This window comes from Neodiprion fabricii, chromosome 2 (genome assembly GCF_021155785.1).
Source record: "Neodiprion fabricii isolate iyNeoFabr1 chromosome 2, iyNeoFabr1.1, whole genome shotgun sequence".
Taxonomy (NCBI): Eukaryota; Metazoa; Arthropoda; class Insecta; order Hymenoptera; family Diprionidae; genus Neodiprion; species Neodiprion fabricii.
In genome coordinates this window covers 13,842,136-13,863,723 of record NC_060240.1, presented here as the reverse complement: position 1 = coordinate 13,863,723, position 21,588 = coordinate 13,842,136, and the positions used below count along the sequence as shown (strand labels likewise).

The window sequence follows — 21,588 nt, the reverse complement described above, 5'->3', positions numbered from 1 at the left end:
AAGATTTTTAAAGGTAGATAGTCAGTAGTCGCGTGAGAGTAAATTTGACTTTATAGTTTGTAATTGTGATCAAAATGAAGAAAATAATTAAATAACGAGTGAACACTCAAAAATTGACTACAAAGATACGTCCTCGAATGCAGGCAATCTTTGTTCTTCTAGAATAATAGCAAATTGAATGAATTTTCAAATGCCCAATAATGGATATATCCCCTTAACTTTGATCAGTATTTTCTTTTTTCTTTTTCTTTGACACAAATAAGATTGATATACAATTGTAAATATAGTTTACCGTGTTCTTCAAGCTATTAATTATATAGACTAGTTATATGCTGACGTGCGTGATTTGATGAACACTGAATAAATAATTCAGTCGACTTTGGGCCTTCTGACCACAGGATGCGATTTACTTCATAAATATATATATATATTCTCTGATCTCTCGAGAACGTGCAACCAATCAGGCAGCAAATACTTTTTATAAACTTTCGCGTCTAGTCCTATATGTCTTTTCACACTACGCTTACATGAGGAAAAAAGGTGATTTTCCGTTCAGGATTAATATTTTCAGAATATTCCGTTCAGGATAATCACTTTTTCACGAATTCTATTACAATCATCACATATGTTGATCTAGCAATGCTTAGCAATAGCCGCATAGTTGAAATTCAAATAGTTCTCCACAACACTATCCCTAAGTTCAAAAAAATACATTGATCATGTTCATTACATTACGTTCCGTGCAAGTGTTGTTGAGCTGACTAATAATAAAATGACACGATCGTATATACATAATTTGTTTACGTGTAAGAAAAATGACATCCAGCTGATTCAGCTCAATATACTAGGGCATGTTTGAAACCAAAAACGTGATATTATAATGAAACAAGTATGCTGTTTTTCACTCAAAAAATGTGAAAATAACCATGGAATGTGCTTTTTTAATGTGTGCAGGTATACGTATGTATATACGATAATCTAACAAATGTTTTTAGTCGTTTCTAAGACGGAATTGTACAACCATATTCACTAACACTATATACACACGGATGCTTATACACCGTTGATTACCACATTGGATGAAACCGTAATCAACTGTTAGGTATATGTATATATAAATATCTATCAACAAGCTCAGGTATGGACAAGCTAGATCAACAATAATAATTGTTATGCACAGGATACCTGCGTATTGCATTATATTTCTATACGGATGCCGTTTTTCTATAAATATTGTTGATAAGCAATTATACACGTACAGTATCACCTTGAAATTGGTAATATGCCCGTATAAGCAAGCAGGTTTCCTGCACAATAAGTGTATAGCTGTATAGTATTATATTCATTTATTATATTTAATATAACAAATGTTCTAATGTGTATCGGCCACATGAGCATTCTTTGATTATACACGTAAATGTTTATACACTCTACAGCCTATCATACATACATTCAATTTGTCTAGTCAGCAACTATAATCACAACAACTTTAAGTACCCGGCTATATTACCGAGGATTAAAAGTGATCAGTATATTTTTTCCAGTCGACTGTTCGCAGCCACTGTCCAGCGTAGCGCTTTGTGACTTATTGTTAAATAATATCGCGAAAAAATTTGTAGTTCATTGTTTAATATTATATGTTTCTTAAAGTCTTTCTTGTTTTGCTGCAGTATTTAAGTTGAGTCATCAAAATTTCTTTTTTTCTTGTATGTCAAATTACGTACATCCACATTTATATATAAATGCTTAGAAATTAGAAAGATTGTTTCTTAATGTTTGCACTCTAAATTTGAAAAACAGCTTCTCTCTCTGGTGAGCATAATTTGATTTTCTCATGGGTTGTACATTTCTATATATTTATACAATTTGACTTTTGCAATTCGATATTCACGTAGCTGTGTTCTTCTGTGAACAGTAAGAACATCAATCGATCTATCAAATGTCCTGGTCGAGTTTCCAACTCCTCTTAACGATAATGAATAATTAATTAAAATACAGTTTCTGAACTCACAATAAAATATTTTTCCATAGAATTCATACACCTCAAAAAATATATATTTGCAATTGTCGGCAGTGGGCTAGGTTTCCTCAATGTTGTGTAGATCTCCAGTGTGTGTACAAATCTATGTGTATACTGGATACGCGACTGAGTGTACATATTGGCGAAATTACTATATCAGTGAATATTCTGTCAGGTTCGTAATTTTCTTATTCCTTTCTATTTCAATCTTCCTGGCATCAACTTCATTTATTCATATAACAATAACACCGTTTTATAATTATATCACATCATTCGGCAATAATAATCCCCCTCCCCCCTCCCCCCCCCCTTTCCCCACACCCTATAAGGAAAATATCAGAATTGCATTATCAAGAATATCATTGAAATTCCACTGCAGCAGCACCCTCCTGCAAATTTTTCAACTCAGCAGGTGCAGTATAACAAATTCAAAGCCTGTCTGTAATGCAAAACGAAAAAAATTACTATGCATCGTCGTGTTCTTCAGTCTATAAGCTCGAATGTCAATGGAGACTTAAAATTTAAACATCGCACTACACAAAAAATTATTACATGTATCAGTTAAGATCCTGTAGCATCCTTGCGAGCGGTGAACGAAACAATGGAACGAATACCTTTTACTGATGTCTGAAACAGAAGGTGAAAGTAACACCAATGAACTACATGGGCAGTGAGTCATGAATATAAACAATGAAATCTTACTTTTTTCTTGGAACCGTTGAGAAAATCTTTGTACATTTCCGAGCGTAGATATCTCGAATAACTATCGCTTTTCATCAGGTGATAGACGTGAGCCTGAGTACAAAATGTTACAGTGAGTGTTAATATTTTTCGTCAGCTGATGGAAATATTATTGGAACAAGAATGTTAAATTGAGGATAGACAGATTATTGATAGTGACTTGATAAGTTGAACGTGGTAGAAAATCATGATTTGGATTGTAATAAATTTATAGTAGTAGTTAAGTTTGAATCAGATTAGACTTAATTTTCAATAATCTTCTCTGAATTCTGCCATGAAAACAATACAATGTAATAGTATGTGTGAAAATAGTTACAGCAGCGATGTCGAAACTCCATCTGTCTGACTGTTCCAAGTTCTTCTTAGTGGACTCATACGATCTTGAATCAACGTTAATCGGACAGCTGGCATCAATACCTAAATACTCATCCCAAATTTCTTGAACTCTAGCTTGAACGTCACGCTGAGGTAAGGTTTTCAATTCCTGTGCAGCTTCCCAAAATCTATAAAAGAAATCGGTAATAAATATGCCACCAATAACATGCTTCCTCAGATATAACATTTGGTGACAGTTGACTACAATGACTATTGATGTATTATTCTTCAAATATACATACTTCAAATTTTCTCCACTAAATTCCTTATCCAAAAAACGCACGAACTGTTCTCTGCCAATTGGATCTTGAAGTAATTCTTGTAGACTGAAAGCCCATCGTTTCACCCGTCTAGCAGATATTTCTTTTCTGTGATGTACAAGTTAATGAAAAAAATGACTGAACACTACGGTATGAAAAAAAAGGGAATCCAACAAATACAGACAAACATGTCCGAAATTATTCTATAACAACGTAAACTTACGCTATTTTTTCCTGTTCCCACATCTCCGGATTATCCGAAACCCAGGGATTGGTGAACTCTGGTTGGGTGAAGAATGGATCATACTCCGCGTATTGCTCAAAATAATTGATCAGTCTGCAAAATCATACAGTAGTGTTATGGGTACGCTGTTCTGGAACGATTATCCTCATTTGATATTATTCATAGAATTGGCCCAGCTGTTTCCGTTACCAGAGTAAGAAGTTAACATCAGTAAATTTCTCTTAAATATATGACAAATATAATGCCAATTGTAGAGTAGTAAGATGTAATAGGCTGATTGGAAAATTGTCTGTTCAACAAATGTCTGACTGCTACCAGCCAACATCTTAGCATTTCCTAATACAAAGCAGTTCTGATTATAACAGATAATATATTTCGCTGGGCTTTGATTGTTTCAACAGCAATTGCGCACATAACGACGTTATTTTCAGAGATTTTGTGCGCGATGCGATGCTTAAGAAGATGCTATATTAGTATTTACCGACCGAGTAAAATGTCACTTGTTCCGACTATTGTATTATAAAAGTTCACGCATCGCTGACGTAAAAATTTCGCATACACCACGACTTTACACGTAATGTCAAATAAGAACAATCGAAAACTTTTTTATTGTAAGTGAGAATAGCCTCATAAAAATTAATGCTTGCAATTAATGGTAATTCAATTATAGGAACATATTTTCTGAGATTATTTTTACATAAACCAAATATTTGTTTGAACGTTTGTGTTCGGCATTGCATATAACGTTGCACTAGGTGCAAATGTTTTAGATCAACGTTGCATAGGCTCTGGTAATAGGCAAAGTGACATTTTACTCGGTCCGTTCAGACTGACTCTAGCATGCGTCTAAGAGTCAATCATACCAGTTTCTTTATGCAATACGTATATACACGTACAAATAATCTTTGCGGGTTGAATTCATGGAAACTGAAAGGAATCTATCAAATATTTGATAGAAAAATTTATCCTTTCAGGAGGTAAACAAATGTTTAACGTGAAATAAAATGCTACAATTTTAGGTTCGCATTACAGAGGGAAACATTATTTTTAACGATATTCATCAGGCAAATTTTAACTAAGGCGCAAAATCAGAATCTCCGCAATGAGAAACACTTGTGTAACCTTAAATACGGCTCTAAACGGGTTTTCGTAGCTCGTTGAATATCAAATGTTATTTTACGCCAACCAAAATGACAGCTGGAGCAGCTGAGATATAATTACACCTTTACACAAATTCTAATACTTCAGAGTTTATACATTGCAAAACAAATGGGTATAGTTGGTTCTTAATCCAACGCAAATTTGATCATATTGAAGTTAGTAACGTTATCGTTACGATTCATGCTTATGAAAAACCGTTATTTTGCGTTTTTAGGATTGTTTGAAATTCAGTAAACTGTAATAAAATAAGACATGCTCACATTTTTAAATGTTAGTTCCTTCAAAGTCATTGTAAAAATAAGAACATCCTGATTTTTCCCTCGACGTTTCGTTACTATAACGTTACTAACTGCAACCTCGTAAAATTTACAGGGTGTCGTTTATCTCTAATCTCATACTGGCCGTTTTCTTTACTATATTAAAGAATTGTGATGAATTAGGATTTTACAATCTTGCAATTGGTAGGAATCGATTGTAAAAGTGACTCAAGTGCGTCAGAAATATTTTGAAATCACTCACGCTTCGGCGACTTTTGAGACTTTAATATTTCGACGATCCAATCTCTGCTTCAACATCGTGATCTCATTCTGCAACGTATCGGTTGGAGAGCTGAGATCAGAATCTGTGTGACTCGGCGATATTCTTCCTCCTCCAACACCTAGCTGCAGGTGTTTGCTGGGCTTTGCTGCGGGTTTGTTGCTGCGGCATGCCTTTTTAATATCAGATTCTGTTGTATTTACACATCCAGGCTGAAATTCGAAGAATAATTATTTATCACAAATGATTAAAGAATTTTTTTGACCATGCAACACCTATAGATCTTACCATAGGCCTGTGAACATCCCAAAATGCTCGCTCTTGACTATCCAAAACCTTGCGTTCAAGTTTGTCCCGTTTCTTGTCAACCTTACTCTGGGCTTCTGCTTGCATAAATATGAATTCCCACTTCCTGGAAAATATTTTTTGCAGCCTGGCCAAATTCTCCGCTTCGTAGTCAGCCAACTCTAATCTTGTTTTGTTCTGCATTGTTCGTTTGCACAGATAAACGGCTGGAACAATATAAACACTTACTACATAGAAAAGGGCTCGACTGTACAAAGCTTCGTCAAAAAAGAACAGCACAAGGGGTGTTTCATTGAAGTGATTCAGGTGTCAATATCATTCGAAATGATTTCGTAATCTCCGAAATCACTTTGCAATCTCTGAAATCACACTGAAAGCTGCAATATTAAGATAAAATTCCGTATTAGTAATCTTCAAAGCAATCATTATTTAGTAATGAGAAATCATTTAGGATTACATGAGTCTTTTTGTAATCTTAAGAAAACACACGAAATCTTAGAAAAGTAGAATTTATTTGTCAAGTAATCTCTCGTAATCACTCTATAAAATGTAAGTAATCACGAAATATGCAATCATGGTGTAAATTCTTGCTCTGTTGAAACACCCCTTGGAACAAGATCAAATATGTACTAAAGATTACTAATAAAAAAGATCTATGATCGGTGATTACCGTAATCAGTGTTTTCCGGCTCCCAACAATTTGACGGCCAAAAGTACGGAGTTTGAAACCTATAGAAGGTGTTGTCATTTTTTACAGTAAGGCAGTGGTCGTCGATCGGAAAGAAATAGCCATGCGCTGCCATTAAGTGTGCGACGTGAAGTGCTTCTGAAATTTTGACATCAGATTTTTATCATTGATACATAACTATTGGAATGCGTACACAATAGAGTGATCCTTGAAAAGTTCATTTTTGAATTTTGACTGGCTCACCCCCAAATCAGCTCGACACGATTCAAAAATAATTTCTTATTTTTCTTTAGATTTTTATCTCAACTCTAACCTGTGCCCCCAAGAGGATGGATTTCCCCATTCAATCCTTCCAGAGGTATATACATCAAATCTAACAAACGGATTTACATGAAATTTAGTGAAGGGGGTGTTTTTGGATCGTTGATTACCAATCTGAACTAAAAATTGGAAAATTCGAAGCGGATCCAATATGATGGATCAAGACCCCGAAAGGTACTTGATATTGCCATATTGGATCCACCGTTTTGATTTTTTTAATTTCGAGTTCAGATTCGTAATCAGCAGCCTCGAAAACCCCCGAGTAAAAAGTTTTATCGAAATCAAATGACTTTTCGGATTTTGCTCCACCATATTGGATCCGCCATTTGGAATTTTCAAATTTTGAATTCAGATTCGTAATCAGAAATTTCATCTAAATTTGTTCGATAGATGTGATGTGCCCCTGAATGGGTTAAATGGAATCCACCCGCTTTGGGGCACGGGCTAGAGTTGAGATCAAAATCTGAAAAACCGACGGAATTGTTTTTGAATTATCTGGAGCCGATTTGGAGGGCGAGCTGGTCCAAATTCAAAAATGACTTTTTTAAAGACTACCCTAATATAGAATCTATTTCCAAATAAATGAAGTAGGGATCCCTGAGAGCTAATCCATACTGTATTATTACGAGGTTGAAGTTAATAACGTTAATGTATTAAAGACAGTTTTCAAAAACCTCGCTATTTCGCTGCTCTAAAATTGCAATAAGATCATAAATCACGGCGTACTTGAAGCAAAGGACTCTTATTTTATAACTTCGACCTATATAAATTAATTGTACAATTGCAAAACAATGATTTCCTTTCAACATTTAGTTACGTTAATCTCACAACTTCAATTTCGTGAATTATTGGAGTACTGGAGCTCGACTTCAACAGTATTGATTCAAACATCACTGCACGGAAAAAAAAATTCTGTTCGGCGAGCTGTATTCTACAGCTCCAGTAACTATACGCACTCTACGGTCTATCTTGTAGTTACAGCAACTATATATTAGTCAGCTCTGATAGCTGCAAGTTGTTCAGCTCTCACAGCTGAATGGTTTTGCTCTAAGAGCTGTAAGTTGCGCTGTGCTCTGGTGCGTTGACATATTTCATAACCTTCAAATTTCATGAGTATGATTTGAATACGGTTGATAGATAATTGTTTAAATAGTCCATTCAAATATGTAAATGACACTGAATGAATAATGATAATAATGATGAAAAATAATACTAATAGCAATATAATTGTACTATTTAATAATAAGCGCTGCGAGCGGAGCCGAAAAATTCTGGTCTAGCTCTTCGAACGAAGCTGTTTAGCTGAGAGAACTGAACAACGTACAGCTATGACAGCTGACTAACAGTCAGTTATACGAACCATGCAGTGCTCTTCCAATAACAGAACGTTTAGTTCGACGAACTGTTTACAAGTAACTATCTAATATTTAGTTCCAGGAGCTGAATTTTTTTTTCCGTGTGGAGTCGTGTTATAAAAAACGAGACAGTCTTGACAGTCTAAAGAATATTTCATTCTCTTCATACATTTGTTTGTTATCTTCATACTGGAGAAGCATTAATTGATATTGATGGTTTCCATGTTGTACACGACGTGTGTACCTTAATTTCGTGAGGAGCTAAATTGATTGTTACTACAAATTACGACTGTGCGATCGATCTATTGATTGAAATAATAATGCTTTGGTAGGCCTACTTATAGGAAAAAATTGTCAATTGCAAAGGCCGCGTTATCGATTAGTAGAAGAAACGATCAATTGAAACGGTCGATTTATGGATTGATCGAAATCGACGATTAATCAATTACTCGCACAGCCGTATTATACGTTGAAATTAATGGTACCGACACTGTTCTAGTAGATTCTTTTACTATATTAGTGAACGCCATCACTTTACCAGGGGATACCAAAATCCCGCACCACGACATACCAAATCTTTCAAAGTAGTGCTGTACGATTTAACCAGCTTAATCGGCCAAGACGGTTAATCGGTTAAGCCATTGGCTAATCAAGCAGGTTAATCGTCTGGGCCGATTAAGCCGGTCAAATCGCGTAACACTGATTCAAAGTTGCGTGAGTCTTCTGAAGATAGTGATTAAATTTGATGTGTCAATTACCTTGATCCTCGATCTCCATATTCTTCATCATCCAAGCAATGAGGTCAGTTCCTGAAAAATTTTGTAGGTAATTTTTTTACCCTTCAAACAAAGTTGGACTGAAAGAAAATATTCAGAAAATAGTTCAACTGATACAACAAGAATTAGAAAAATATCACGGATAGTCATTTATACAGGAAAATCGATCGCTTGCGAGATAACTCCAAGACACGATGATCATGTATTGTCCAGGCTAAAATTGTCATGGCCAACTGCCAATCGGTGCTGTGTCCGATTAAAAATTATTTTCTTTGGAACGAAGTGTTGTTGTGTCATACTCGCGTCTCTGAAGCACAGAGTGCCGGTAAAATATACTTTTGAACATGAAATTATGAGCATGTGCCTGTTGTTCAGATTTTCCGAAGTCCGAGCAGTCGGTTGGAATTGAATGAACTTTTCTTCTTAGACTACACGGTAAAATCAACGACTTTGAAAGTAATAAAATCGATTATTTTTCTTCTGTTTTTACGGCACGAGCCTTATTTTCTAGCAAAACAGCATGGAGATTGATTGAGCAGTTATTTCTTCCACTCATCGGATGGCGATAAAATGCAGATGTGTCAGTTTATTTTGAAAATGTTCGATCCTGGCTGTAGTTCTCGCCTCGGTATTTATATGCTCTTGACAGACGACTCATATGGTCTCAAGTTGAACAGGTCTACTGTTACTCACCAGTAAAAACAGATGGAATTTTCGTCATGAAAGTTTTGACAGTTTTGACAGGCACTCCTGTTGCTTCGTCCAGCATCTTCTCAACAATTGATTCCATCTGAAATCAACGAATATAGACAATTTCGTTATATGTTGTTTGAAAGTGGTACCTGTCTTTGCAATAATGTCAAATTTTTTTCTAGGTGATTGTGGTAGCTGAGAAATGAGAAGGTGAATAAGATACCAAGGGATCTGTTTTAATGAGGTTGACCGAAAATCGATAATTTCCAATAATTTTATTACGAGATTGTCATATGTTGAGTATTTACCAAATTATTATATTGGTACGCTTTGAAAATTTTATGAAAAATAAAAAAAAATTGAAAATAACATTATTATAAACGAAGGCTTAATGTCTGTACTCTACTTCACATATCACAATGCTTAAAACCCTGGTAGATTCGTTCCATTTCGCTTTATCATCATTTAGTTTATTGAAAATATTATTTCTTACAAAGTCACTGAAACCGTTCATTGTTTTCAGTAGTCAATCCAAAATCCCTATTTTTCATTTACATTCAATATCAGAGCAATTTGTGTAATTAAATATACAACCATATCAACATGATGAAAAAAGAGTTTTAGGGAATTCGTGGGAGATATATTCTAGATAAAATGAGCCATCGTAGCGTGAAATTGAATGACGTCTGATCCTATACTGGATTTGAAACGATTTGAAATGAGCATTGATATTTAAGCTTTTGTTGGAATCCCATTTTGTTATTAATAAATTTTGGTATCTTTCTATTTCATACCAAGGCGTTTACAGTACACGTTGAGTGTTCCAACTTTTTTTTTCTGTATCACGGGAACTTTCTTGTTCAATGTAACCAATTCAGCTTCGGTGAAATTTCTTCATCTTGAATCTTCGCTTAATCCCGTTTTTGTTTCAACTATTTCTTTTTTTTTTATCCTAACTGTACGTCTCATGCATCCTTAAATATATGCAATGTTCAATGTGCGATTCATCCGGCAATTTTTCTCCGAGCAATGGCAGGTGGACATCAAGTACTAATCGAGCCATTATGAATTGAGGATCGTACAACCCCGCAAACAGGGTGAAAGTGGTATCGTTCTGAAGGAGCTCAATGGTGGGAAAGGGGTGAAAAATAAGGAAACAATAAAGGCGGGCGGGATATCACAGGTCCTATCATCCCAACCGAAGCCGGAATTGAATAAACTGAAATCAAGCAAGACCCACTCGGGAATGCTTCATTTGTTCTAGCCAAAATCATTCGGAATTTTTCGCCGAGCGCCGGGTTTAGAATTACGTAACAATAAATCGTCGTACCGACTCACTAGAAACCGAATATTGTAGTAAGAAGAAGGTGGAATCCTCCATCACCACGTTATTACATTTCAAACAATGCCTAGGGTAGAATTAGAAAAGCCAAGTCAGGCGCTGACAGCCATCTGATCACCTTCGGGGTTGAAAATTTCGTGCGATACTGCGATGCAGTTGATCGAACAGCGTTGAATGAATAGGACAGACAGTCAATCAAAAGTTAGGGAACAAAAAAAGGTCGTTTAGAAAATCTCCAGTAATGTTATTTGGGCAAATGGAATTGAGGACTAAAAACACCTAACATCATTTTCAAGGTATCGATTGTGAAACCTTTTTCTCGAATTGTCTATATCTTAGCTTATGTTATTCGAATTTACTTGAATTCATTTCTTTTATATAGTACGAATGTTGTTGGATTCGCGTTTACTGTCAATGGTGCAAACAACAATGTTGGACGTGTTTTAAACGGTGTTTCCTCTTTTCCTTACTCTCGAAACAGACCGTAGATCCCAAACATTTTATATACCTGTGGAACGACTATGTGCAAAAAAATGTTGTAAATATACTTGTGTCATGACGGTCTATTGTCGAGATGTTATTGTACATTGTTCGATCGGAATGAAGAAAAAGTTCCATTGGCCAGTGATCCGAAATTCATATTCAGTGGCTCACTAAGAACACTCAGAATAACCAAATTCGTTGTGTGATCAATCATTCTGGCAGGGTTGTATAAGATGGAAAAATAAAAATGCGTAGAATAACTGAATAACAACGCAGAGGAGAAGATTTCTGATCTAGAATGTAGTAAAAATTTGGCGAGCGTAAAGAATTTCCAAGACTGTTCCTGCAAGATGACGTAAGCGCGCAAAGGATCGAAAAAGAAGAGAATCTCTTCCGAAACCACTATCGGCATTCATTGATTTCCCGGCGTGCCAGTGGTTTTCTTCACAAGTTTTATGCCCTTGGTTTTACGAGGAAACGAGAATAGATTACTACCGTTCAACTGCCACAACCACTACCATTGCACCGAAACTACTTCTCTCGGATTTTGTAGCCTTCTATTTTTGGTCCACGGAGACAAAGCTGCAAAGGAGCAATACAACTGGTAAGCAGGTGCACGAGCCTGAAGATATATGTAGGATTATATATTAAACTGTGTCAAATTAGGGTGAATTTTTTTTTTTTTTTGCTGAAACAAGGTCTTTCTATTGATTTAGTACTCTAATGGTAAATTATGTGTGGATTATTATTATAAAAACAAATCAAATGATTCATGTTTTTTCTCGATTCGATTATCGGTAAATGTCTGGTCTACACGCTATGATTATGTTGGTATGATTATGTCTACCAATCATAATAAGCACGCATAGCTGACTTTACTGTGACATGATATGGAAGTATACTTCCATCACGAGTTGTTACTACTTCTAAGTCACTAAGTTATGACCACTCGTGACTTCCACATTACATCAGCTACACATGCGTATCACCATTGGTCGAGATAATCAGTAGACCATTCAAGCATAAAGAACGCTGAAGAGTCTGGAGCTTTGTAGCGGGAATAATAAAACTCCCTAGCGGCATAGTGACGATTTGAGTTGGTAAGATTGCCCTTGATTTGAGCGTGCGTGCGGATGAATTAAAAACGCCAAACCGGAGCAGATTGCATAAAATGAAACAAAAAAAAGTTGATGAATTGCTGAGTTAAACCAGTATTACTTTCTGATAGACGAGGTAGTTGGGCGTGTCAACGGGCCAGGATGGTGTCGTGGATTTTTGAACCCCCCCGGTGGCTGGAGCCGTTTCTCCGGAGGCGTTGGCGGACTGATCGGAGGAATGTTGTTTCCTGTGAGTGACGTCACTGCGTCCTCGACCACCTGGCTGCTCTGTGCCTCCCTTCGCGGTGTTGTTCTCCGCCGGCTTTCGCCGGCACCCCAGCTTGTCGGAGCTCATCGTTACCATATCCACGCTAAGGGAGGAGCACCATCGCCCTCCTGTAACACACGACATCAGCGTATCACATGCAGCCAGATCTAATCCAGATTGAGGAGAAAAAAAAAATAGATTTTTTAAATCATTCGTTGCATATCTAGGTTAAATTTAGTGTAAAATGTTTGGAAAATACGAGGTAACAGTTCAAATAAGTGGTTGATTTGACCAGCCTGAGAACTTCCCGCTGAGATGTATTTCGGTATACCATAGAACATCGTTAAATAAATTTAAAAATTTTTTTCAGAAATGTATTATTTCAATAACTCGAAAACTGTATGATCGATAAAATCTGAAAGCTAGTCATCTCTAAGCAAAGAAGAGTTCCATCGATTGAGACCACAATCATGAAAATCTGTTGATCCACCCTCTAGACGTCAATTTTTTTTATATTAATCGAATAACCCGAAAACTACTGAACCGAGCAAATCCAAAATCTAATCAGTTTCAAGTTAAGTAAAGCCGCGTCGATTGAGATCAAAATCATCGGAATCCGTTGATTTGATATCCAGATAACATCGGACAACAAATTGATCACACAAGCACACACACGCGTGCACCAAGCGTCCATTCGAAAATGGTTGGAGGTTATTCTCTGGATTTTGAAGCATTGAGATGTAATGAAAACTCAACTTTTCATTTTCGGGGTGATTATAATAACTTATCTTATTCTTTTTTCTTCGTAAAAAGTAGCGAGTGGTTAAAAATGGTCAGAATGTTTTGAGAAAATTTTCAGAAGACATCGAAAACAAGTTTTCAACATTTTTTTTCTCGCCAGCAAATGCCCATTCAGTGAAAGGTCGAAACGCTGGTCGCCTTATTTTGGCTCGAAATTGTGTGAAGAAATTTTCGTTGAAATCGGTCTGTCCCATTGGGCGACTTTTCCTTTTCGGTATAAAACTCGAGCTGAAAACCCCGGGCTGTTTTATTTTCAAGCAGCCCTGACTGTGCGAGTGCTGCTGTGGCAAACTCTACTTAAAAACTTCAAGCGCACAATCCCCGCCGAGTCTTTACAGCGTCGAGGGATGAAAAGAGAGCAGCCGACCAACACTGGATGACAGGACCCACGAAGAGGTGGCTGAGGGTATAACGAGACCGTAATATTAGGCAGGGAGAGCCGGTAGCTGCCGGCAACACGAGAAGACCGCGGGTTTCACCTTTCATACGCGCCGACTTTGAACACTCCCCTATATCTACCTATTTGCACGCTATTGCCAGTATCAAAGCGATTTTAGGCGTATCGGGGTATTTGAATTTCAACCCTACTGGTGCCGCTTTTACGTCCGAAGTTTCAGATTGGTCGTTGGGTTCCTAGGATTGAGCGATAGTTTTCAATCGAAAGCACGGTTGAATTTCAAACAATGATCCTATATTTTCCTTTCAAATATATTGCGAGTTTGTGATATGTTCGTCTTCAAATAAAAATACTTAATCGTGTTTTTTCTTTACTCAATTGTCGGGTCTGCTATTCTATCGTCGTTTCGCAAAGCATATTTCAATACAAAATGATTTCACACTCGGAAAATTGTAAAGAAAATCAAAAGTTTCACTGTATGTATGAATTACTCTAGAAATACACGGTGATTTATTTGCTTGTAATTACCGTAACGAATAATACCAATCCTGATTATTCGCAAATTCGAACATAATGCATCAGCAGCTGATAATTGAAATAGACTGGGTAAATCATACATAGAATTACGTTCGATCTTATTTCCATGTGTGACAAAAAAGCATACATGAATGTAAATTGAAAAAATGGCACGATCAGGTAACAGTGAAAGTCTCGCTGACATGATTTTTGTGACAAAGACACAACCAATATATCGTGAATAATATTTTCAACGTGATAGTCTATAGCTAAATGTCTATATTTAACCGCAATAGCGGATGTAACGATCGAGGGTCTTTCCTCGCACGTTCGATATACCGCCACCTCTTCTTGCTGCGATTGAACGAACACGGGGAAATTTTTTTTCCGATAAAATTACGTGCAACCGAATGCCATAGCAATTGAAAAAAATTTGCAACGCACCTACTTGAACTGAAAATATTCTTTTTTCGCAAGTACCATGACCTAAACAAATTTCAACATTTGAATTCGACGTTCATCGTTTGTAGCACATCAGCAAGTGAGAAGGCATGTTCTTTGAGAAAAAGGGTAACATAGCCGTTAAGAATGACCAAAAGTAATCGATTATTGTTTCCCGATTAATCCAGTAAAATCGATTATTTTTAAAACTCGACTAATTGACTGACTCGATTAATTTTCCCCACAATCGGTTTTTGTTTCTTACTCCTATGAAAGACGTAATAAAATATAAATTTATGTGATTGAAGTATCAATTATTATCATCGTCTTACTTACTAACAATAAGTAAACCTACTTAATGTAGTAGGGGAACGTGGGGTAAGTCGATGCCTGCGGTTAATGAGAGCGGTGTCAAAATTGACTTTTCCAATGTTCGTTTTGTGCAAACGGTCCTTGGGTGTCTTCGTGAATGTTCGACAAAAATGTCCTCTCGCGGGTGCCACCGCAGAGTACTGCGTTTAGTTGCAGTAGACAGTTGCATGTTTTTCGCTCCGCGCTTATAAAAAATACGAAATTTCAACGTTCCAGGAAAGCATTATGATTTCGTTACCGAATATTCCTTTTTACTTATTATTAGGTTAATGATTGCCTCGGTAAATACGATTAAAGCATTTTGAGGCATATTATGAACCTAAGATTAGACTTTTGTAAGAGTTACTAACATTAACGGTTCCCATTTCGCGAAGTGTGTGACTGCGCATGTGAAAAATAATTGAACTTATTGGTCGGCGAGATCGTGCCCCGAAAACATTTTCGTCCGCAAGACAGAGTAGCCAACCTACTCAAAACGGGCATTAAATGTCAAACTCTCCTGCGTTATGTGGCAAACTGAAATGATGCTGACACGATAAGTCGTAGCAGTAATGAGACATCAGAGAGTTAACAATACAAATTTCTCAAGCCTTTCCAAAGTATCACATCGGGAATTTCAAATCTGCCTAACCCTGAAATTTTGCATTACCTGCAAAACCTCCGTAAGCCGTGTTGGACAGTTGGGGCTGATTGAGGTGGGCTAACCTACGTGTAAATACGGCAGAACTGGCGCATGCGCAGTCGGAGGTTCAATTTGATAATTGTAAATTATACCATTTTCTCTCGGTATATCGAATTCTTCAGTTTCTCATTACGGGTAAATTTGACATAGCTGTAGTATGTTTACCTGTGTAGAGAGCGGCTCACGTGCATATTAATCATTCACGTACCAGTATAACTCACGCGCAGGTGAGCCAAGGTATACACGGTTTCTGTATTTATGAACCAGTAAGATCTTGGTTATTCAGACTCTGCAAGCGTTCATGAATATGTAACCTTAAACTCCTTTGGTAAAATTTATATTTTACCGATCGTGATTGGGCAAAGGCAAGAGTATCGGGCAATCTTTTTAACAGGATAATAATTATTTTGTTTTCATGAGGTGATTTCCTGCACTAGAGATTGTACTAGGCGCTTAGTTATATTGGTCTTTTCCCTACAAGGTCCGTAAGATGAAATACAAAAGGATTTTCTTTTCTACAACCAGTCTAATCCGATAACTTTCTAACCTGACTGTAGACGGCCAAATATCCACGCATTACACCAGCTTAACGTAATTGAAATTGTGTATCTCATTTTTATTCTGAGTAAGTTTGACGTGACGAAATAGTGAATATTTATTAATAACATCATTATTTCAAACGGTTCGATGTTTGAGGCCTGATAACTCCGAAACGACTTACCTTACGCAAATCTCTATTCAGACCTTTTTTGTAGAGCGTAAAATTTCCTACAAGAATATGTTTTGTGTATATCTTCACACTGATTCGTTTTCGAGCAATAAAATTCTAAATGTTAAAAAAATGTTTTCCCATGTTATTTAAATGGGAAATAAAAAATTGAGAATCGCCACCTCTAAATATCAATATTAAGGGCTCGTATTTTACTGAGGTCATTTTTGAGGGACACTCGGAAGATTTTTCAATGTTCTTCGATAGAAAAAAAGTCGGTTTCTTTGAAACACTCTAAAATTTTTTTAAAACACTTAAATATTCACTATTTCGTCATGCTAGAATGACTGCCGGGAGTTGAGTTTTCAAAATATGAGCACGTTTTGCTTTATTATGGTTTAGCGAAATTAAAATCATCCAGAAGTTCGAAATGACGATTTTTCTTCTAAAAATGCATCGTTATAATACCCTTACGAACTTCGATTCCATAAAGCTTCTGCCTTGTTCCTGTTTTATTTTAATTTCTTCCACCAGCTGAACCTTGCCACAGTCTCGTCGATACATGAAGATGTTATTCTGGTATGCATGAGGCTCAACTTTCCGACGATGAGTTGTATATTTTTGTGTGAGGTAGCATTCTCCGTGGTGATGTCCAGCACGTGTTATAATTCATCCCAATTTTACGAGCCAGATTCTGGCACGTGTTTCGTACTTCCTGGATATAAAACAAATATGTAAAGTCGGCTCCACACTGCTAGTATATTCGGTGAGAACATGAATGCTCGAGCTTTTAACAAATGGTGCATAAGTGAGACCCCCCAATATTTCTCTATAGGGGCGAAAATCAACTGTGTACGAATAATAAAACAATTGACAATCTACGATTTACATGACGTTGATACATTTTCCTTTTACTTTAGAAAATCTTGACAAGATTTCGAAGTTTTTATAGGTAATCTGGAGTAGGCTCCAATATTCTGTAAAATTTTTGAAACCATTGTAATCTTCGCCTCTCGCGCGTCGAAATGTAATTCATTCCCTATGTCCGAATTATAGGTGCAGAATATTTTTTGCCTTGGCTTTCTGCAACCGTTGAATTTTATTTACTATATTTTCATGTAACAGTATAGATATAATTAAGGGAATATCGATAGCTGAGCAGAAAAAAACATCGAATCTTGTTCGTTTGAAAGAACATCGTTCCTCAGAATTTGATTAAAAAACATCGTATCTCAGAATTTGGTTTAACATTATACCTCAGTTAGATTCGAAAAAATTTTATCTCAGAAATCACTTCAACGTAAAGTTACGCTTTCGTTTAAAAAACTTTATACGCGTGATTTATGAGTACTTGAATCAGATTCCGATAAATTTTTAGCTTCAATGTTTATGACGTCTACTTGAATATAGTCAGTTATTAATAATTATTAATCGGCGATTTTGAACCAAATTAAGATATAATATGGAAAATAATAATAATTGCATCTTATGTTAACGTATAATTGAATATTAATTGCATTTTATGAATTAGCAAGTATCGGCATCGTTTCAAAAATTAAGTATCCCAAGTTATGGCGCTACCTCGGATAATTTTTCATAACAAAATTTGATTTGAGATGAGATACGATACTGGTAAATCAAATCCTGAGACCAGATGTTGTTTTGTTGCGTTAGATTCTGAAATACGATGTTTTTCTGCTCAATTATCAATACGATTTACAACAGTTTAAAGATAAAAAAATATATTATATACATTATAGATCATATTCGTAGTATCGAACATATATATATTATTATTCATCACACCGCACGTTATCTGTCGATATAAGACAGCTCGCAACCATACATACCAAAAGTATCATACAGGTCGAAGATAAAAAATATATAGATATATTATAAATCATATTCGCAGTATCCAGCACATATATATTATTATTCATTATACGAAACGGTGAAGAACGCGAGGGAAATCACCGCTGTATCTATTTATATAAGACAACTCGGTACCATACACACAAAGAATGATAAAATCCCCGCGAAGTCGATGCGTGTCTTTTCCTCAAGACGTGTTGGATTCGGAGTATAAATAGGCCTGGATATTGAGAACGGAGCATAAAATAGTTTCGAGACGGCTTCGATCGATATGCATTTCTCATCGACAAGTTCTTTCGCCGTTGTGGCGATCTTCGCCTGCATTGGAACTCTGCAGATTGAGGCTTCGCCGAGTCCCATTCGGTACGTAACACCAAAACCAGGAATTGACTACAGGATTCGTGTAGTGACGCCAAATCCCAGGATTCGATATCTTCGATCTGTAGATGAGGAAGGACTTCTGGAAAATCCCATTGAGGAGAAGGATTTGACAAGGTAAGACTTTCATGCAGGAATAGCTGCAGCTCTTTTTTAAAAAGTGAATAAAGCAACTGAAAATTGACGCGTGAGACTGTAAGGACCGAAAGTTCCTTATGACAGTGAAAAACAGTTAAGTTTATAGCTTCAGCACAGAGAAATCAACTCGAATATTAAGAAAATTATAATTATCAACTATAACTGTCTCGGTTCACAATAAAACTACTGTACCGTAAATTAAGCATTTTACGACGATCTTGATTTTCCAAGTTTTTATAGTTTGGAATATGTACCTGACTTCCACAACTTAACGTGAAATAATTTTACGACCAAATCGATTTCACCCTCTCCTTTAGAGTTAGCACTAGCTACTTCAAACTCATGCAACCTTTTTTCTTTCTTATTAGTCGGTCAACCGACTCTGAAATTTTTCACGTATACAATTGGTCACTTCAAGTTTCACATATTCGAAAATGAGATATCTCTTTGACGGTTGATTGTGAAGGACCACCTTAAGAGTGTCCCAACCTATGTTTGGTTAAACTGACGACGCATGAACTGATTAGAGCAATTTTTAACAGACATTCTGGGGCATTTCTACCGATTGAAGAATATTCACACTTCGCACAACCTTCCGATGAAGATGTTCCGGAAACCGACATTACGGTTGAACATGCCATCAGCAAGCGAAGTCCAGAGTGAGTCTTTTTATCATGGAGATATCAGATTACAACAGATTCGCATAGAGATACATTCACGCCATCTACAAATAACATATGTATGTACTCATAATGATACATTGTTTTTTAGGCGAGTTGTTATCAATTATCAACCACCACCTGCGAATGGACCACGTTACGCCCGCTCAGCGAATGCAGAGGAAGCTGAAGAATTTATGGTGGCGTACGAAGACGAAGAATAAACACAATTTTTGCTAACGTCGATTAAATTTTATCGATTACTCAACTGGTGGATATACTTGTATACACACAGATGCAAACTGATTGGAATATTTTAATGGTGATAAAATTTTTAACCTGTCCTTGAATAAATTAGAAAGTTTATCGGTATGAAAAATCCAATTTTTGCATCCAAACCAAAGAAGTTGAAGTTTCTAAGGATGAATTTTTAGGAAAAAATCGGTATTTACTAACTCATATTTCGAAAACTAAACTGTCCCAAAATTATCCCCAAGTTGTAAAATAGTGATTTTTATTTCAACGTTTTATTATTTTGAAGATGATGGTTGCTCAAAAATCGGGCTATTTTTTGTACTAATTTTCTCATGAGATAGTCGTACATTGAGTATTCATCAATAAGGAATAAAATAAGGTGTCGTATAGGGATATTGAAAAAATTGACCAGATTTTTAATCATTATACAGCAATTTGAAATGAAGCGTCGATTATATCTATATATAAAACTTTACGATTTATAATGTTAATGTTTAAAATTATAGCATTTTCAAAGAGACCGTCGTAACTTACGAATACAATAATTTAATAAATAGTCAATGTACGATGACGTCGTAATAAAATTAATGAAAAGTATCGATGTTTTTCCAGCCAACCTTCATATCGAGAAAAAATGAATCTATATGAGTTGATCTAATTAGATTGAACTAGATATAATCAGATATTTATATATATAAACACACATACACACAATATATTACATATTTTAAAAATAATTCGTCGAAGTTGGTCATAGTAAAAAATCTTTTTATTAGACTTCTAAGCTCGTAGGATCATCAATAATTATTTCCGGAAGATGATTGGCCGTAGCCGATCGAAACGTCGCAACCTTTTAAATAATCAATAAAAAGATTTTTTACTATGACTAACTTGGACGAATTATTTTCAATGTATAACCACAGTGGTCACTAATTTCAAACTCCTGTATTACATATTGTTAGAACCATTTAGATTAAATCAGGTCTACATAGTGAACAGCAATCGGTCGAATGGTCCGATGCGCATGCGCTAAGATTCTAAAGCAAAAGCAATTGTTTCGTCAGGTTGACCAACCGTCGTAAGTTCAGATGACAGGTCGGCGCGATGTATGTAACCTGAAAAATGTTGGTCGTCCTGACAAAACAACTGCTATGCTCTAGACCGTTAGCCACTCATTCTGTAGTTAAATTATACATGATGAGACCAGATTGGATATAGAAGAAAACTTGGATTTAATTAGATCAAATTACATCTGATTGCGAGTAGATCAGATTATATTTTTAATTCTTAACTTCAACCTCATTCCGAAAAACAGTCCAATTCGAATTGACACTCTAAGCGCGAAGTATTCTCGGCGTACAATTTTCAAATGGAGCATAACTTTTCGTGATGAAAAAAAGCGAATCGTCACGCACGTAGTTGACATTCAGAAGCCGGTCCGTGTCTATATACATACATACCACGTCCGCGTGAATATTGGCACGGCTATATAACTTCCTCGCGGGTTTATCCTCGCAAAAGTCAAGGGTGACATTTCCTCGTTTCCATGCCACCAGAGTCCCGAGCAATGCAAGCAACCAGGGGGTAGAACGCTCATAATCTTGGTGAGGAATTTCTTTCGCCCTAAGCCCGTACGGTTTAGAAGTCCTCGGTTGTTTTCACGTTTCCGGTGTACTGCACGTGGCACCCGCGTCGTTTCAA

General features: G+C 36.2%; 2 protein-coding genes across 5 annotated transcripts in view; one reads left to right on the top strand and one right to left on the bottom strand.

Moving 5' to 3' along the window:
* Positions 1 to 1,349: 1,349 nt before the first annotated feature.
* LOC124176744 (regulator of G-protein signaling 7) overlaps positions 1,350 to 21,588 on the bottom strand; it is a 28,900-nt gene continuing 8,661 nt past the window's right edge. Inside the window, exons 2-13 of one of the 4 annotated variants that reach the window (XR_006869451.1) lie at positions 12,521 to 12,834; positions 9,478 to 9,574; positions 8,767 to 8,817; positions 6,315 to 6,470; positions 5,627 to 5,850; positions 5,321 to 5,550; positions 3,620 to 3,733; positions 3,379 to 3,504; positions 3,078 to 3,264; positions 2,723 to 2,815; positions 2,573 to 2,679; positions 1,350 to 2,459 (exon numbers count right to left, since the gene is read on the bottom strand). Coding sequence is in view for 3 of the 4 variants with exons in the window: in XM_046558382.1 (XP_046414338.1) it covers positions 2,582 to 2,647; positions 2,723 to 2,815; positions 3,078 to 3,264; positions 3,379 to 3,504; positions 3,620 to 3,733; positions 5,321 to 5,550; positions 5,627 to 5,850; positions 6,315 to 6,470; positions 8,767 to 8,817; positions 9,478 to 9,574; positions 12,521 to 12,811 (1,635 nt within the window). In the remaining variant the exon portion in view is untranslated. Of the gene's footprint in view, positions 2,680 to 2,722; positions 2,816 to 3,077; positions 3,265 to 3,378; positions 3,505 to 3,619; positions 3,734 to 5,320; positions 5,551 to 5,626; positions 5,851 to 6,314; positions 6,471 to 8,766; positions 8,818 to 9,477; positions 9,575 to 12,520; positions 12,835 to 21,588 lie in introns of all 4 variants that reach the window. The other 3 variants (XM_046558382.1, XM_046558383.1, XM_046558381.1) reach the window with 3 other exon arrangements.
* On the top strand, positions 18,572 to 21,143 carry LOC124176745. Its single transcript, XM_046558384.1, has 3 exons — positions 18,572 to 18,952; positions 19,516 to 19,632; positions 19,745 to 21,143. Exons 1-3 carry the CDS (start codon positions 18,729 to 18,731, stop codon positions 19,854 to 19,856), a joined length of 453 nt encoding a protein of 150 aa, XP_046414340.1. The 5' UTR covers positions 18,572 to 18,728; the 3' UTR covers positions 19,857 to 21,143.

Excerpts from the sequence above, each read along its gene's own strand:
- LOC124176745 (XM_046558384.1), top strand. The coding sequence starts at position 18,729 with ATGCATTTCTCATCGACAAGTTCTTTCGCCGTTGTGGCGATCTTCGCC. Across the intron at positions 18,953-19,515 it reads GAGGAGAAGGATTTGACAAG|ACATTCTGGGGCATTTCTAC; the intron begins GTAAGACTTTCA and ends AATTTTTAACAG. Across the intron at positions 19,633-19,744 it reads ATCAGCAAGCGAAGTCCAGA|GCGAGTTGTTATCAATTATC; the intron begins GTGAGTCTTTTT and ends ATTGTTTTTTAG.